Here is a 19222-nt window from a genome sequence, read left to right as displayed (position 1 = left end):
ACATCATAACAGTCAGTGTATTGTAACTTGAGACTGAAACGGAGACTACTATACTAGGACTGTATAGTAAGTGTAAGATGATACATCCTCACAGACCCTTTCCTAGTGGTCACCAGCAGTAGGTCATTGAAGAGGAAAAGGTAGATGTGACAGAGCTTCCGGTGACCAAAGATGTTCTCTTTCTCTGACAGCTGAGCTAGTTGCCCCTGTCTCACTAGCCAGCGAGAGGAAGACACCAGGGGCAGGGCCTTGAAGAGGGAAAATACACGTGTGACTAGGACGTTTAAGGTTTGATTAAGAGTTCTGGTTAAAACTCATTCTCGGATCTCTACTGATTTATCATTTATCACCATTTAATGCTACTTAATTGAAAATCAAAATCTTATTTAGCATTTTTTTTCACCTTGCATTCAAACTCAGTTTTGTTGGCGATGTGAACGATTTCCTCCATCATCTTCATCCTCCCCACCTCCCTATTGCAGGCCTCAACTACCTGAGGGGTCAGAGGGCACGATGCGCTCAATGCCATTGGGTGGAAATTGTGTTGGTCCTGTGTGTCTAATATTATAAAGTATTGTAATTAGGGCTGTGGCGGTCACGAAATTTCGTCAGCCGGTGATTGTCAAGCAAATAAATGTTGGTCTCACGGTAATTGCCCGTTAATTAACATAAACACATTTAGCATCTCCTGGCTTCCACACATAGCCTTCGAGCCACTGATGCAGACCTTTGGAACATCTACATTTAAAAAAGTCTAATAAATCCATGTAATATAGTCTACACCATCACAATAAATCCATTATTTATTTTAGACAGGTCTAAAGAAACATGATATGAAGAAAATGTAGTCTATTTCAGAAGAACAGAATCGCATCCTCTGAGTTGTCGTTATGTTAGGTCCTGATCTGTCTATGCCAAATGGCTGTGGGCTACACTAGTTCATTTAGCAGACAAGATGTGCTTAGAATTCTGTGGTATTATTTAATATTATAGTAACAAGAATACAATTGAACTAAGCTGAATAAAATAGAAAGGATATTTTCTCCAAACAATTTGAGGGAGTGTGAACATACGGCTATTCTGTGTTGAACAGTTAACAAAGAAATAGAAACTCCTATATGCTTAATTTAGAGTAATGAATGTAACTTTAGTTGTTCTACAAACGTTGGGCTATATCTTTTGATGTTTAATACGCTGTAAGGCTGAATGATGAGACTCTAATGATGATTTGAAAAAAGTTGCATGAAAGGCATGAGCTCTGCTTTGTTTTTTTTTGCGCAGGCTGTACACACTTCATCAGTCTCTCATTCACAATTTGACAAGCACTTGCTAATGCATCGAATTTTCCCGGGGACGTCCCCTTTGTGTGGCCGTAATGCACCATATAAAGATCCATGTCTTTTGCGGCCAGTGGCGGTTGTGCCCTTGACCCAGAGTGTGGCATTGTGCCCTTCATCCCTGAAGGTGCTCAGAAGAACCTCTCACTCACATGGCTCACGTGATCGGGTCTTTCTCACAGGCTACAAGTGAAGAAAGACATATCGGGGACGCACAACTGCGTGCGTCCTTATCCAATTCCTAGGTGCATAATGAAGATATTGGAAGAACTGTCCACATTTACTCTTCATCAGCCAACAAGATGAGTAGGCTTAACGAACAGCAAAAGCATTAGCACTATGTCAATATACTATTCCCCATAGTAGTTGATGGTGCTTATGTATGCCAGTTAGGCTCTACACCCCTTGTAAAGTGGAATAATGTGCTACATTTTAAGAAGTTATTTGGCCACTTTAGTTGTGATACAAACCTTATCAAAACATATAGGCCTATGGGCTAGGCTACACATGGTGTGCGACTATGATTAGAAAAAGTCACACAAAAAAGGCATTGTTTCTTGCTTTACGCTGGGCATCATTTACAAGTGATAATATATAATTCACAAATGATAGGCTATATTGTCACCCATCAGACTATTCTTGATTTAATCTTGTCTTTACATGTACTAAATAATATATGTGTGAAATTTGTTTGGATTTAGAATGGACCATTATCATGCACCTTTCTCAAAACAGGGGGATTGGAAAAAATACCTGTCATCTATGCACTTAAAAAGTGAATGGAGGACGCTTTCCTGTGGTTCATTTTCATGCCAGCCAGGCAGGTTATCGTCCTGTAGTAAAGATAAGCAATGTGCTTAATATTCGGAAAGTTGAGAAATAAATATAGTAGGCCTAGCCCATAGAATGACGATGGGAACCTCCTCTTTTTAATAGAGGCCATCACACTGTTTTCTCGCGCAATTGCATAACCTCTAGAAATTTTGCGCAACATGAGCTCATCGGCTCTCATAAAGTGTTTGATTCGATTTTCAAATACATTTGCATTGATGTCAGAGAGATTAGCGGGACAATAGAGTGTGCTGAGTACCAGGCAGTTTGCAAGTTTGGATGGCATACTAATGACCATCGGCAGCATCAGAGTTTGGAGAAGCCTAATTACCGTGACTAAAAAGTCACATGGAATTTGACTCCCTTCATGACTCGTGACCGCCGGTGTGGCGGTAATATGGTCACCGCAACAGCCCTAATTGCAATGTATTTCTTTTTTATTTATTTAACTTTTATTTAACCAGGAAGGGCTCATTGAGATTTAAAATCTCTTTTTCAAGAGGGTCCTGGCCAAGATAGGCAGCACCAAGTCATTACAAAAATTACAGACAAACAACATGAAAAACTTCAAGTAATCTAGTAAAAACCATAGAATTCACAAGAGTATAAACAAAATCAAAAACAGCAAATTAAAAACATTGACAGGTCAGGGAATCAGTCTCAAGATCATTCATCAGTGATTTAAAAATACCAATTGGGACAAGTTCTTCCAGTTTAAAAGTATTTTGTAAGGCGTTCCAAGCTGATGGCGCAGAGTACATAAAAGCCCTTTTACCAAATTCAGTTCGGACATTTGGAACAGTCAGCAGGATAAAGTCCAGCGAACGAAGAGAGTACCCACCACATTTCTGAACAATAAAAATGCCCAAATAAAAAGGTAGTAAACCCAAAATGGCTTTGTAAATAAAAGTATACCAGTGACTGAGCATACGAGTGACTAGAGAAGGCCAGCCATCCCTGGAATACAAAGTGCAGTGGTGCGTAAGTGTCACGATCGTCTGTAGAATAAACAGACCAAGTCCGCGTGCTCTGAGTTCCACATCTTTTATTTTGTGAAACTTAAAAAAATAAAAACAAGTAACCAACAACGACCGTGCAGTACTGAGGTGCCACATGCACTGACTCAAAACAAGATCCCACAAAAACCCAGTGGGGAAATGGCTGCCTATATATGATCCCTAATCAGAGACAACGATAAACAGCTGCCTCTGATTGGAAACCATACCAGGCCAACATAAACATACAACAACCTAGATAACCCACTCTAGTCACACCCCGACCTAACCAACATAGAGAATAAAAGGTTCTCTATGGTCAGGGCGTGACAGTAAGGGTTTTGCAGTTTAAAATAAATCTCAAAGTGCCATGGTAAAGGGTATCAATTGATCTCAAACACTGAGCGGAAGCATTCATATATAAAATATCCCCATAGTCTAGTAAAGGCATAAATGTAGCTGATACTAGCCTCCTTCTGGCTTCAAAAGAAAAACAGGCCTTATTCCTAAAATAAAATCCCAATTTCAGCTTAAATTTTTTTGTAAATTGTTCAATATGCAATTTAAAAGAGAGGCCGTCATCAATTAAAATTCCAAGATATTTGTATGAGGTTACAGTCTCAATCTCATTGCCCTGACAGGTAATAATAGGTGAAAAGTTGTATACCTTTATGAGTGCTCTCAGTGCTTTCTCTGTAGACACCTGCCTCTCTGACCCCCGCTCTGTACTCTTCAAAATGTTCTAGGAACAGGAATACCATCAATATGAATCTGCATTATCTTGCATAATGGCAGTACCGGGTCATATTTATTTAATAGGGTACAATGTAACATCTCCACACCTCTCACCTCTACGAGGATCTTGAGTCGTGTGATCCTCTGAAAGGGAAGGACCAGGAAGGACTTCAGGGGCAGACGATAACAGCGTTGGTCATCTTGTAGCTTCCTTAATATTTCCATGATCTGGGGGTTCTCCCTGCTGCTCGGGGACGCATTAGAGTTACAAAACAGGTATAAACAAAGTCTCTGTTGTAGCATAATACACTACAGTACCAATAATGCTCTGTCCTGTCTAAATACCTGTCACACCCTGATCTGTTTCATCTGTCTTTGTGCTTGTCTCCACCTCCCTCCAGGTGTCGCCCATCTTCCCCATTATCCCCTGTGTATTTATACCTGTGTTCTCTGTTTGTCTGTTGCCAGTTAGTTTTGTTTGTGAAACCTACCGGTGTTTGTTCCCCTGTTCCTGCCTGTTTCCCTGCTCCTGTTTTCTAGTCCTTCCTGGTTTTGATCGTTCTGCCTGCCCTGACCCTGAGCCTGCCTGCCGTTCTGTACCTTACCCCACCTTACCGGATTATTGAATCATATCTGCCCTGACCCTGAGACTGCCTTCCGTTCTGGACCCTTTGCACTCTCCCTGGATTATTGACCCCTGCCTGCCTTTGACCTGTCGTTTGCCTGCCCCTGTATTAGAAATAAACTGTTGTTTCTTCGACACTGTCTGCATCTGGGTCATACCTGAAACGTGATAGTACGAACTCGCCATTGACTGACACAGCAGACTCGGACCAGCTCCACAACGCCCTCTCCTCCCAAGGAGCCACCATTGGATGGCACGAGGAGTTGCAGACCTTAGCCGAACGCCACGACCAAGCATTGAACACATTGCTGGAGCAATTCCGTGGGTTGTCTAGTATGCAGGCTACCACGACGGTAACCTCCCAGCCCCTCAGTTACCTGGCTGTTGCAGTACCGTCACCCCGCTTACCTCCCGCGGAGCGCTTTGTTGGAGAGTCGGGTAGCTGTCGGGCGTTTCTCGCTCAGTGTTTACTCATCATCGAGCTGCAGCCCTCCCTCGGACCGCTCTAAGATAGCATACCTCATCACGCTGATGTTCGGGAGGGTTCTCGCCTGGGCTATGCTGTATGGGAACAACAGTCGGCCGTATGCTCCAGTCTGGAGGAGTTCGTGGCAGAGGTAAAGAAAGTTTTCGATGCTCCGTTGTCCGGGAAAGAGGCTGCCCGGAAGTCACTCCAGCTTCAGCAAGGTTCCCACAGCGTGGCGACTTCAGTTCTGGACGTAGGCAGCTGAGAGTGCCTGGAACCCGGAAGCACTGTTCGACATGTTCCTGCACGGAGTTTCAGAGGAAGTAAAAGACGAGCTTGCTGCCCTGGAACTACCGATGGATCTCGATTTGCTCATCGCCTTGACCATTCTGATCGATGGGCGACTACAGGAAGAAAGGAAGGAGAGGAGATTTGATTTCACTCACCCGTCCAAGGTTTCCACCTAGAAGTCCCCGACGGCTCCGTTGCCGAGAGAACGCGAGGATACCCAAATTACTCCGAGAGTCTCCAAAGGCTGCCAATTCACCTCTTCCCGAACACTTTTTTTGGTTACTACATGGTTCCATATGTGTTATTTCATAGTTTTGATGTCTTCACTATTATTCCACAACATTTAAAATAGTAAAAATAAGGAAAAACCCTTGAATGAGTAGGTGATCTAAAACTTTTGACCGGTAGTGTACATTTAGGACTGCTGGGTTCATAGCTGCTGGGTTGATCCGTCTTTCTGCCTCCCCCACCGGTGCAGGGTTCTTCTTTGTGTAGAAGAAGGACAAAACCCTGCGCCCATGCATCAACTACCGAGGTCTCAATGACATCACGGTGAAGAACCGCTACCCGCTACCTCTCATCTCCTCGGCCTTCGAGCCGCTCCACGGGGGGGGGGGGGGGACGGACGGACGAGTGAAAGACTGCATTCAACACGGCCAGCGGCTACTACGAGTACCTGGTCATGCCCTTTGACCTTACCAACATTCCTGCTGTGTTCCAGGCTCTGGTTAATGATGTTCTCAGCAACATGTTGAACCGGTTCGTCTTCGTCTACCTTGATGACATCCTCGTCTTTTCTCGCTCCGCCCAAGAACACGTGCTCCACGTCCGGCAGGTTCTCCAATGCCTCCTGGAGAACCAGCTTTTTGTAAAAACAGAAGTGCGAATTCCATCGCTCCACCATCCCCTTTCTGGGTTACATCATCGCTGCAGGGAGCGTACAGCTGGATCCCGAGAAGGTGAGAGCGGTGGTGGATTGGCCGCAGCCTACATCCAGAGTACAGCTGCAGCGGTTCCTGGGTTTCACCAACTTTTACTGCCGCTTTACCTGGGGCTACAGCACCCTGGTTTCTCGTCCCGGTTCTGGAAGGCGTTCTGCACCCTCATTGGGTCGTCAGCCAGCCTGTCCTCCTGGTTCCACCCCCAGTCCAACGGCCAGTCGAAGCGAGCCAACCAGGACCTTGAGACTACTCTGCGCTGCCTGTTCTCCGCACCACCTGGAGCCAGCAGCTTGTGTGGGTCGAATACACCCACAACACCCTTCCCTGCTCTGCCACGGGCCTATCACCATTCCCTGGGGTATCAGCCCCCGCTCTTCCCTGAGCAGAAAGAAGAGATACCTTCTGCCCAGGTGTTTGTCCGCCGCTGTCGTCGTACCTGGAGGAGAGCCCGTTTGGCCCTCCTCAAGACCACCTCCAGGTATCGATGACAAGCGGATCGCCACCAGACCCCGGCTCCCCGGTATCATCTCGGGCAGAAGGTATGGCTGTCCACCCGGGAACTGACAGTGGAATGAGCACATATGAGACCAGGGCTCTTTCTAAATTAAGTTTTTCATTGATTCCTTGCATCCTCTCTCCTCGCATCCTTCTCAAATCGCATTGGATGAGAACATCCCATGTCCCTCCCCTCTAGCCATCTCCTCCAATGTCTTTTGAGGAGGAGGTGAGGAAAGAGGATTTGAGTAAAGAGGAATTGGGAAAGAGCCGAGGCAATATTAACCAATGTTCTTTACATACCCCAGGTTGTGCATGGTCTGTTCCTGGTAAGGCATGTTACGGATGTAGTCCACATAGGCACCAAAGTGGCTGCTGGTGTGGCGATGGATGACATCACACAATATGTCACATAGCAGGTTAGACTCCAGCTCCTCCCTCATTACATCTAGAAAGCTGAGAATACAATATGTCACATAGCAGGTTAGACTCCAGCTCGTCCTTCATCGCATCTACAAATCTGACAACACAACGATCTTCTCAGATCAGTCCTCAAAGGCACAACAAGCTAATGCATTGGTCTTTGTACAGGTAAGACTAGTAATGAAGTGGTTGCACCCTTAGATTGGCACCCAATGTGCAACAGGCAGGCTTACTTCTGGCTAATCTCCCTGATCTTGGCAATACTAGAGAAAAGGGACTTGTGGTCTCTGGGTGACAGGGCTAGACGCAGGGTTGATGACTTCATGAAATGGTTCACAGCGACACCCAGCCTCTCCAGGTAGGACTGCTCTGTCGTCACCACCTCATACATACTCTGGGACACGAGGGAGGGAGACAGAGAGAGAGAGAAAGGGAGAGAGGGAGGGAGACAGAGATAGAAAGAGAAAGAGAGAGGAGGGAGGGAGACAGAGAGAGAGAGAAAGAGTGAGAGATCAAATGCAGTTATCCATACAATGGTGTCCATCAATCACAATGAACAAGACACCTATTGGAAAGAAAAGGCTTAGATAAATGTCTTACAAACAGTATAGAAAACACACTGATGATACCGTATACCTCCTGTGGCAACAGCTCTTGCTTGTTGAGGTACGACAGTATAGAAAACACACTGATGATACTGTATACCTCCTGTGGCAACAGCTCTTAGATAAATGTCTTACAAACAGTATAGAAAACACACTGATGATACTGTATACCTCCTGTAGCAGCAGCTCTTGCTTGTCGAGGTACGACAGTATTCCACTCTCTTGCACCAGTCTGCGTTCCTGCCACAAGGCTTCTAATAATCCGTTTTTCTCTCTGCGGTTTGCTTTCAGCTTGTCTGTCACAGTAGTGTTCAGCCTCTCCTGGCTGCCTCTTGGAACCTGTGTGTAATCCGCTACTGAGCCCTCAGTGTCAATGACAACCATGGATCCAATGTTTCTGTTCTCAGTGTTCATGTGGACCATTCTCTGAACAATACTGTTTAATTTTAAAGTTGGGAGGGGCTTGTTTGGGGGAGGAAGTCTTTGGACGGGGTTGGTACGTAAGCATAAGGGTTCCTCCATATGTCCTGCTACCAGACCTGTTATGGAAACAAGAAAGCTGTCATGATACTGTATCCGTCAAAGTATTAGAGATGCCAATGTACTGTGTTCACGAGTAAGTTTCGAGTTTCATGCGCCGTCTGTAATGAAGACATTGGAAGTCTTACCAGAACTCTCACAATAAACACACAGTAGTTTCATAACTGAAGGGTCCTACCTGAGTCTCTGCTGTGTGGGTTAAGTGTTGGTCCTACCTGAGTCTCTGCTGTGTGGTTTAAGTGTTGGTCCTACCTGAGTCTCTGCTGTGTGGATTAAGTGTTGGTCCTACCTGAGTCTCTGCTGTGTGGGTTAAGTGTTGGTCCTACCTGAGTCTCTGCTGTGTGCATTAAGTGTTGGTCCTACCTGAGTCTCTGCTGTGTGGGTTAAGTGTTGGTCCTACCTGAGTCTCTGCTGTGTGGGTTAAGTGTTGGTCCTACCTGAGTCTCTGCTGTGTGGATTAAGTGTTGGTCCTACCTGAGTCTCTGCTGTGTGGATTAAGTGTTGGTCCTACCTGAGTCTCTGCTGTGTGCATTAAGTGTTGGTCCTACCTGAGTCTCTGCTGTGTGGGTTAAGTGTTGGTCCTACCTGAGTCTCTGCTGTGTGGGTTAAGTGTTGGTCCTACCTGAGTCTCTGCTGTGTGGTTTAAGTGTTGGTCCTACCTGAGTCTCTGCTGTGTGGGTTAAGTGTTGGTCCTACCTGATTCTCTGCTGTGTGGGTTAAGTGTTGGTCCTACCTTATTCTCTGCTGTGTGGGTTAAGTGTTGGTCCTACCTGAGTCTCTGCTGTGTGGATTAAGTGTTGGTCCTACCTGAGTCTCTGCTGTGTGGGTTAAGTGTTGGTCCTACCTGAGTCTCTGCTGTGTGGGTTAAGTGTTGGTCCTACCTGATTCTCTACTGTGTGGGTTAAGTGTTTGTCCTACCTGAGTCTCTGCTGTGTGGGTTAAGTGTTGGTCCGACTCTGAGACGAGGCTTTGGAACAGATGTGAACCTGATGGAAGCCCATTGTTCCTCTGCAGGTGTTGGTCCGACTCTGAGACGAGGCTTTGGAACAGGTGTGAACCTGATGGAAGCCCATTGTTCCTCTGCAGGTGTTGGTCCGACTCTGAGACGAGGCTTTGGAACAGGTGTGAACCTGATGGAAGCCCCTTGTTCCTCTGCAGGTGTTGGTCCGACTCTGAGACGAGGCTTTGGAACAGGTGTGAACCTGATGGAAGCCCCTTGTTCCTCCGCTGGTGTCGGTGAAGATGCAGATTGGATCCTGGAAGAACCAGAGTTCATAACTTCAGATGAAATAGAGTCCCCCTGGCTATTGATGAGGGGTGGTAGGGACTTGTTCCTGGTCAGTTGTCCCTTCTCCTGACCATGGTCCCCTGCTTCACCTGTACAGGTGTTCCTGTTCAGGACAGTCACAGTGTCTGTGGCGTCGTGCCATCGTTCCCTTCTGGGCCGGGGTTTGGGTGGAACCCGGCAGGGAAACGGGCCTTTAGGAAGTCGAGAGGTTGGTAGGAGCCCTGATTGGTCCTCAGTACCCATGCAGACCTTTTTGGATCTCCAAAAAGCACCTACAGGAATGTGAAGAAACAATGTGTATGAGGTGACTTGCACAGTGTATGAGGTCACTGGTTCTGTGTATGAGGTGACTTGCACAGTGTATGAGGTGACTTGCACAGTGTATGAGGTGACTGGCTCTGTGTATGAGGTGACTGGCACAGTGTATGAGGTGACTGGCTCAGTGTATGAGGTCACTGGCTCTGTGTATGAGGTCACTGGCTCAGTGTATGAGGTGACTGGCTCAGTGTATGAGGTGACTGGCTCAGTGTATGAGGTGACTGGCTCAGTGTATGAGGTGACTGGCTCCGTGTATGAGGTGACTGGCTCTGTGTATGGGGTGACTGGCTCAGTGTATGAGGTGACTGGCTCTATGTATGAGGTGACTGGCTCCGTGTATGAGGTGACTGGCTCAGTGTATGAGGTGACTGGCTCAGTGTATGAGGTGACTGGCTCAGTGTATGAGGTGACTTGCTCTGTGTATGAGGTGACTGGCTCAGTGTATGTATGAAACATAGCACATGATGGTGTATGTCATGTCTGCTAGGGTTGGTCAAAGCCATTTCAATTCCGTCAATTCAGGAAGTAAACTGAAATTCCATTTCTCATTTTCTTGATGGAATTGACCCAAACTTTGTCTAGAGAGGATTTGTGATGGCAGAGAAAACTGGGACAAAGGGAAAGTTGAAGCAGTGCCATAGGTATTGCTGTCATGCTATGTTACTGCCTTGCTATGTTGTTGTCTTATGTCTCTCTTTATGTAGAGTTGTGTTGTCTCTCTTGTCGTGATGTGTGTTTTGTCCTATATTTTTATTAAATGTATTTTTATTTTTTAGGAGGTATTTTGCCTTTTGGTAGGCCGTCATTCTAAATAAGAATTTGTTCTTAACTGACTTGCCTAGTTAAATAAAGTTTAAATATATATATTATTTTTGAATAACAAATTTGAAAGTAGACAGAAAGTCCCTTCCCCCGCTAATTTCCACAGAGGAAACCTGCAGGTGGCCCGTACAGTCAACACAGCTTTACAACCAGGAACTGTAACAGACAGCCGATCTCACCCTGCCCCTGCTTGTTGGCAACTGTTCTAATGACAGTCATAGGGTGCGTTCCAAATCACACCCTATTCCCTATGTAGTGCATAGAGCTCTGGTGAAAAGTAGTCCGCTAACTAAGGAATAGGGTGCCATTTGGGATGTAAACAGAGACATTACATCTTTCGGTAAACATTTTATGGTAGCCTGGAGCTTCCAACCCAACCCCCTCAATTAAAAGCTAATAACAGAGGAATTTAACTGTGAAATGGCCTGGTGTGGCTGGGTGTGAACAGCTGGGTTAGTTCCCTCAGAATGAGCTAATGGAGTTTTGCATCTGCGGAAACAATTAGCCGGGCACTTTTGTGAATAGGTCTTTGTGTAGAGGAGCCATATGTATGAAGCGTCTCAGAGGAAGAGGGCTGATTTAGGATCAGTTTTAATTTTAGATCACAGATTCATTGACGGTAGGGGCCTGATCCTAGATCCCCACTCCTACTCTGAGATGCTAGATACATACCGCCCCAGAGAAAACTCCTCATTCCTCTCCCTTTTTGTGTAAATATTTATTTATTTTATTTATTTATTTTTACTCCTTTTTCTCCCCGATTTTGTGGTATCCAATTGGTAGTTACAGTCTTGTCCCATCGCTGCAACTCCCGTACGGATTCGGGAGAGGTGAAGGTCGAGAGCCGTGCGTCCTCCAAAACACAACCCAGCCAAGCCGCACTGCTTCTAGACACAATGCCCACTTAACCCAGAAGACAGCCGCACCAATGTGTTGAAGGAAACACTGTACACAACCGTGTCAGCGTGCATTGTGCCAGGCCCGCCACAGGAGTCGCTAGTGCACAACGAGACAAGAACATCCCTGCCGGCCAAAATCTCCCCTAACCTGGACGACGCTGGGCCAATTGCGCGCCACCCCATGGGTCTCCCGGTCTGGACTCGAACCAGGATCTCTAGCACTGAGCCACTCGGGAGCCCCTCTATTCCTCTCACTTTTAAAACAAATTTTTTGATACATGTAGGAACGGTAAGTGCATTGAGCTGAAGGCAAACAAATACTGTAGCTGGATTTGACAGAGATATCGCACGTATAGTACCAGTCAACAGTCTGGACACAGCTACTCATTCAAGAGTTTTTCTTTACTTTTACTAGTTTCTACTTTCTAGAATAATAGTGAAGACATTAAAACTATGAAAAAACACACATGGATTCATGTAGTAACTCCAAAAAAGTGCTGAACAAATCAAAATATATTTTAGATTTTAGATTCTTCAAAGTAGCCACCCTTTGCCTTGATGACAACTCTTGGCATTCTCTCAACCAGCTTCACCTGGAATGCTTTTCCAATAGTCTTGAAGGAGTTCCCACATATGCTGAGCACTTGTTGGCTGCTTTTCCTTCACTCTGCGGTCCAACTCATCCTAAACCATCTCAATTGGGTTGAGGTCGGGTGATTGTGTATATATAAAATAACTTTTCTATTTCCATACATTTTTTCACCTGGTACTGGGGGAGCTTTAGGCAAGTCTTGTGTAGAAAATAGTAAAAATAAAGAAAAACCCTGGAATGAGTAGGTGTGTCCAACCGTTTGACTGGTACTGTGAGTCATTGGCTTCATTCCCATTTACGGAGCTCAAAGACTGTTAAATAACAAAACAGATGTTATATTCTGGACTCATGACGAAGGCTAAAATAAGTCCCTTCTCTATGGCCAAACAGACTATTTTTTTTGGTCTTAATTAGATTTTAGGTTCAAGACATAACAGAGAAGGACAATAGATCTTCGATTACGAATGGACATGCAAGCCCAATCTCCAGACAGCACTTTCACATTACCATTTATGTGGTCTGAAAAAATACATTGCACAGTATGATAGAAATCAAGTGGATCAAAACAGATACAATCCCACTGTGCAAAAAACTGGTTGTAATTTCAACCCCCCCCCCTCAAAAAAAAAATCCATATGATGATGTGGTATCAATGTGGAAAAGTCATCAACGTAAAGTAATTAACGTAAAGTCATCAAAGTAAGGCCATTTAGTTTTTTTTTTCACCCAATTTTTAACTTTTAACCTTGATTTCACGTTGAATTAAACGTTAGTTTACAATTCAATCTAATGTAAATCTAAACTAGACCTCTGTTCCCATTGGGATGTGTCTGTACTTAGTGTCTGTACTTAGTGTCTGTACTTGGTGTCTGTACTTGGTGTCTGAACTGAGTGTCTGTGCTTGGTGTCTGTACTTGGGACGGGAGTCATACCATACAATACTGATATCAGATTGTGAATGAAGCAAAAGTTCAGTGGCTTTGTCAGTATCTAAAAACACTGCGACAAAATTAGACAATTACTGTGCCAAGAGCCAGTCCAATGACTAATGTATTAGTGTAGTAATACACAAAGCCCTGTTTACCCTACCACGTAGACAGGATATTAGCATAGTAATACACAAAGCCCTGTTTACCCTACCACATAGACAGGATATTAGCATAGTAATACACAAAGCCCTGTTTACCCTACCACATAGACAGGATATTAGCATAGTAATACACAAATCCCTGTTTACCCTACCACGTAGACAGGATATTAGCATAGTAATACACAAAGCCCTGTTTCACCCTACCACATAGACAGGATATTAGCATAGTAATACACAAAGCCCTGTTTACCCTACCACATAGACAGGATATTAGCATAGTAATACACAAAGCCCTGTTTACCCTACCACATAGACAGGATATTAGCATAGTAATACACAAAGCCCTGTTTACCCTACCACATAGACAGGATATTAGCATAGTAATACACAAAGCCCTGTTTACCCTACCACATAGACAGGATATTAGCATAGTAATACACAAAGCCCTGTTCACCCTACCACATAGACAGGATATTAGCATAGTAATACACAAAGCCCTGTTCACCCTACCACGTAGACAGGATATTAGCATAGTAATACACAAAGCCCTGTTTACCCTACCACATAGACAGGATATTAGCATAGTAATATACAAAGCCCTGTTTGCCCTACCACGTAGACAGGATATTAGCATAGTAATACACAAAGCCCTGTTTACCCTACCACATAGACAGGATATTAGCATAGTAATACACAAAGCCCTGTTCACCCTACCACGTAGACAGGATATTAGCATAGTAATACACAAAGCCCTGTTCACCCTACCACATAGACAGGATATTAGCATAGTAATACACAAAGCCCTGTTCACCCTACCACGTAGACAGGATATTAGCATAGTAATACACAAAGCCCTGTTTACCCTACCACATAGACAGGATATTAGCATAGTAATACACAAAGCCCTGTTTCACCCTACCACATAGACAGGATATTAGCATAGTAATACACAAAGCCCTGTTTGCCCTACCACATAGACAGGATAATAATAGTAAGTCCATTGACCCAGTGGGTGCATCTCTTTATACGCTCACTAAGGAAGTAGTACAGGAGATAGGATAGGCAGGGGAAGTGAACGTTTTCATGTGTGTCCTTGGATCTAAACATTTGACTAGAAATAACAGCAGCCTCTTTGGAAATAAAAAAAGTGGATCGTTTGATATGAACTTCAGCAACAACAAAACAACAAAACAACAAAACAACTTTACTGCTGAGTTCTCAACTGTAACTACTGTTGATTAAACACAGCCATAGTAGCTATAGAATTAAAGATATAGCTTTATTTATTGTACACTCTATTGCACCTGAATTCATATCTGTCACGACTTCCACCGAAGGTGGCTCCTCTCCCTGTTCGGGCGGTGCTCGGAGGTCGGCGTCGCCGGTCTACTAGCCATCACCCATCCCTTTTTCCTTTTCTGGTTGTTTTGTCTTTGGTTCTTTTTCACACCTGGTTTCATTTGCCTTAATTTCTGTGTGTATAATTGTGACCTGTTGCCTGCCTAAGTTTGTGCGGGATTAGTCTTTCGTTGTGATGTGCTCGGTCGGATTTACCGTTATTTTGTTTTCACGGTTACGTAAGTGTATGAGTGTCGGAAACTGTGTTTGTTCCTCCGTGCGTTTGCGCGGGTTCTCTGTTACGAGGGCGGCGTCCTTTTCGTTTGTGCCATTCCAGTGTTGATGGACTGTCTTAATAAAAACACGCTTCTCAGACATCCCTGCTCTCCTGTGCCTGACTCCTACACCTATCACCAAGACGCACCTGGTCACAATATCGTATCTGCAGCTATCAATCAATGCTGATTCTTGACTGAGGACTCTGGGGCGAAAGTCGTCTGGTACGAGGCTCGGTACTCCTCAGTATTACAAACAGCAGCCGCACGGTTCCCAAACTCACCTCAGTTCTGACGGTCCTAAATCCGCAGTGTTCTCCGTAGCGGTATGTCTCACAGTATGTTGCTATCTCTTTCCCCGAGTACAGCGCAATGAAACCTCAGTCTAGTCTATCAGACATAACATAGTGCATCAAGCACAGGCCCGTATAGTCTCTCTCTTTGTGAACCTGATTCAGCCACTGTCTGCACACTAGCAGGTACTTAAGGGGGGGGGGGGGGGGGTTTAACTGTAAAAGTTATGGGAATATGGAGGGAGACTGGTCTCTACCTGTCGAGCTGGCTCACATCCAGACATCCAAGCTACAGAGGCATAATCTCTCCAGACATCCGCATTTTTAAAATGCTCTGGCTTAACAGCATGCTCTGGCTTAAAGGCATGAGAGGACACAGGGCAGGAAATCACCCAGGAGAGGCCTTGTCTCCACATAGAGCCTAAAATCAAATCAAATGTTATTGATCACATACACATGGTAAGCAGATGTAAATGTGAGTGTAGCGAAATGCCTGTGCTTCTAGTTCCGACCATGCAGTAATATCTAACAAGTAATCTAACAATTTCACAACAACTACCTAATACACACAAATCTAAGTAAGGGATGGAATGAGAATATATACATATAAATATATGGATGAGCGATGACTGAGTGGCATAGGCAAGATGCAATAGACGGTATAAAATACAGTATATAAATATGAGATGAGTAATGGGGTGGCAGGTAGCCTAGTGGTTAGAGCGTTGGACTTGTAACCAGAAGGTTGCAAGATCGAATCCCCGAGCTGACAAGGTAAAAATCTGTCGTTCTGCCCCTGAACAAGGCAGTTAGCCCACTGTTCCTAGGCCGTCATTGAAAATAAGAATTTGTTCTTAACTGACTTGCCTAGTTAAATAAAGGTTAATAATTGTAAGATATGTAAACATTATTAAAGTGACTCGTGATCCATTTATTACAGTGGCCAATGATTTCAAGTCTGTATGTTGGCAACAGCCTCTCTGTGTAAGTGACGGCTGTTTAACAGTCTGATGGCCTTGAGATAGAAGATGTTTTTCAGTCTCTAGGTCCCAGCTTTGATGCACCTGTACTGACCTCGCCTTCTAGATGATAGCGGTGTGAACAGGCAGTGGCTCGGGTGGTTAATGTTCTTGATGATCTTTTTGGCCTTTCTGTGACATCGTATGCTGCAGGTGTCCTGGAGGGCAGGTAGTTTGCCCCCGGTGATGCGTTGTGCAGAATGCACCACCCTCTGGAGAGCCCTGCGGTTGTGGGCGGTGCAGTTGCCGTACCAGTCAGCCCGACATGATGCTTTCAATTGTGCATCTGTAAAAGTTTGTGAGGGTTGTGGGTGGACCATTTCAGATTGTCAGTGATGTGTACGCAGAGGAACTTGAAACTCTCCACCTTCTCCACTGCGGTCCCGTCAATATGGATAGGGGGGAGGTGCTCCATCTACTGTTTCCTGAAGTCCACGATCATCTCCTATGTTTTGTTGACGTTAAGTGAGAGGTTGTTTTCCTGAAACCACACTCCGAGTGCCCTCACCTCCTCCCTGTAGACTGCCTCGTCGTTGTTGGTGATCAAGCCTACTACTGTTGTGTCGTCTGCAAACTTGATGATTGAGTTTGAGGCGTGCGTGGCCACGCAGTCATGGGTGAACAGGGAGTACAGGAGAGGGCTGAACACACCTTGTGGGGCTCCAGTGCTGAGGATCAGCGAAGTGGAGATGTTGTTTCCTACCTTCACCACCCTGGGGGGCGGCCCGTCAAGTCCAGGACGCAATTGCACAGGGCGGGGTTTACCTCTGACCTGACCTGGAGACCTCTGGGCCCATATTCATAAAACATTTCAGAATAGAGTGCTGGTATCAAGGCTAAGACCAAGATGCAGACACAGGAGGCGGATAGTACGAGTCTCAGAGTTTATTATAGTATAAGGGGCAGGCAAAAGGTACGTCAAAGCAGGTAAAGAGTCGTAATCCAAATCAGAGTCAGGCAGGTACAAGACGGCAGGCAGGATCAGGGTCCGGACAGGCAGAAAGGTCAGAACTGGGAAGACTAGGAAAACCAAAAATTAGAGTGCAGGAAACAACAGGAATATGCTGGTAGATCTTGACGGGACAAGACGAACTGGCACAGACAAACAGAAGACGCAGGTATATGTAAATACACAGGGGATAATAGGGGGAGATGGGAGACACCTGGTGGGGGGGAGAGACAAGCACAGAAACAGGTAAAACAGATCAGTGTGTGACAGCTGGTCTAGGATCAGTTTTGCCTTTTCGATCATAATGAATAAGACAGGGTGGACTCGATACTAGATCCGCACCGTGGCCCTTCCTATTTTTTTTTTTACAGGGAAACTGAACTGCAAGAAAACACCAGTTGAACTGGTGTTGTTTTGACCTTTGACCTGTTTTGACCTCTATTGAAGCCTGCAAAAAACTTGATCTTGTTTTGATGAGGTTCAGGGTGGTAAAGTAACATATCCTCCTATATGATGTCGACACCACTGAAATATTTTTCATTTTGGGTGCTGGTCATATTTTCTAAGCCAGGTGCTGGTACCCAAGCAGTCAAACATTTTAGGCGATGCCTGGCACTCAGTAACCGTGTGTACCACGCTGGCCCAATTCAAGCACTGCATGTCTATGACCAGGGCCGGATCACTACATCTGGGGCCCCGGGGCACCTACCTCCAGGGGGCCTGTCATGCCAAATAATGTCCCCCTGCCAAAAAAGTGCCCCTCTCCCGCGTCACAATGGGATAAAAAAAAACTATTCGCGTCTGTTGCTATATCAACGGTGTGATAACCTAATACGTCGAATTATGGAGATCATCACAGCCTAAATTATGTTATTTTCATCCCCGCTAAGCAAACAAAGCTGATTTCCGCGACAATCTTGATGTTTAAACAAGTTTTGATAAGCGAATAAGATGGAAATATTACTTCAAACTACTTTTGGGTACCTTGTTAACATTTCGACATGAAATCCATGTCTTAAACGTTGCTACGTTTTGGAAAATAGCAAAGAAAAGTGGTAATCTGCTTGACACATTAAAGTTACTTACCTTACAGATCACGAAGTCAGCATCCCGACTCCGGGATGCTGGCCTTCTAGGCAGAGTTCCTCTGTCCAGTGTCTGTGTTCTTTAGCCCATCTTTATCTTTTATTTATTTTATTGGCCAGTCTGAGATATGGCTTTTTCTTTGCATTGTTGACCATCAGTCAACATCTGCAGGTCTCACGTCCGTACGGCAGGCGATAGGGCGAGTACTCGGTGGAGGCCTGGATGCTGCTGTTGTGTTCAAAGAGAATTACCTTCAGGTTGTCCTTCCACTGTTCCTGGTACCAGTCAAGGGACTTGCCCATGGCAGTCTTGAGAGTCTGATTGGTCAGTTCATCCAAACCTGGAGGAGGGGGTAGGAAAGCGATATCTATTGACAGTGTAAGATATTGAAATATGTCTGATTATGGACCATGGAAAACAAAAACTAATTGTAAAAAAAACTAAAACAAACCATTGGTGACAGAATATAACTTATAACATCCGTACCTTGTTCCAGAGTTCACGACTTCGGTGACTCAAGATGACCTCAGGAGAACCGTGGGTTTTAAAAATGTCCATCATCGCCTTGGAGGTGGCCTCGCCAGTCTCGTCCTTGATGGATATCATAAAAAACAAATATAAATGTTTGGTTCCTAGCACCCTTTTTAATGGGTAACAGAAGGGAATTGAGAGTTAAGCACGTTCTCTTCCTGTACTGACCTTAATGGGTATTGCCTCCACCCGCTTGGTAAAGTGATATGTCACCGTCAGACACCAGCTGTTGCCATTCCTGGATTTAGTGAAGGGTCCGATGAGGTCCACTCCTAACATTTAAAGTGTTACAGAGAAGTTTACTTTATTCTTACCAGTATCTGTGTCATACAGTATGCAGATGTTCATATGTGTAAGGATACTGACACACACATTATATAATATTGAACTCTGTTGTGGTCAAATTAAAGCAGCCATTACAAAACAACTTAGCAGAGT

At 44.9% G+C, this 19222-nt stretch overlaps 1 protein-coding gene across 3 annotated transcripts in view; it reads right to left on the bottom strand.

Moving 5' to 3' along the window:
- The window catches only part of LOC139541650 (ephexin-1), a 30841-nt gene extending 15485 nt beyond the window's left edge, over nucleotides 1-15356 (bottom strand). For all 3 annotated transcript variants that reach the window (XR_011668378.1, XR_011668379.1, XM_071346530.1), the window contains exons 1-9: nucleotides 15191-15356; nucleotides 9203-9844; nucleotides 7916-8283; nucleotides 7373-7533; nucleotides 7020-7172; nucleotides 4013-4142; nucleotides 3831-3905; nucleotides 404-493; nucleotides 97-248 (exon numbers count right to left, since the gene is read on the bottom strand). Coding sequence is in view for 1 of the 3 variants with exons in the window: in XM_071346530.1 (XP_071202631.1) it covers nucleotides 97-248; nucleotides 404-493; nucleotides 3831-3905; nucleotides 4013-4142; nucleotides 7020-7172; nucleotides 7373-7533; nucleotides 7916-8283; nucleotides 9203-9815 (1742 nt within the window). In the remaining 2 variants the exon portion in view is untranslated. The remainder of the gene's footprint in view (nucleotides 1-96; nucleotides 249-403; nucleotides 494-3830; nucleotides 3906-4012; nucleotides 4143-7019; nucleotides 7173-7372; nucleotides 7534-7915; nucleotides 8284-9202; nucleotides 9845-15190) is intronic.
- Between the last annotated feature and the right edge of the window lie 3866 nt (nucleotides 15357-19222).

Source organism: Salvelinus alpinus, chromosome 16 (genome assembly GCF_045679555.1).
Source record: "Salvelinus alpinus chromosome 16, SLU_Salpinus.1, whole genome shotgun sequence".
Taxonomy (NCBI): domain Eukaryota; kingdom Metazoa; phylum Chordata; class Actinopteri; order Salmoniformes; family Salmonidae; genus Salvelinus; species Salvelinus alpinus.
Note: the sequence above shows the minus strand (reverse complement) of the source record. Positions and strands in the feature narration are given on the sequence as shown.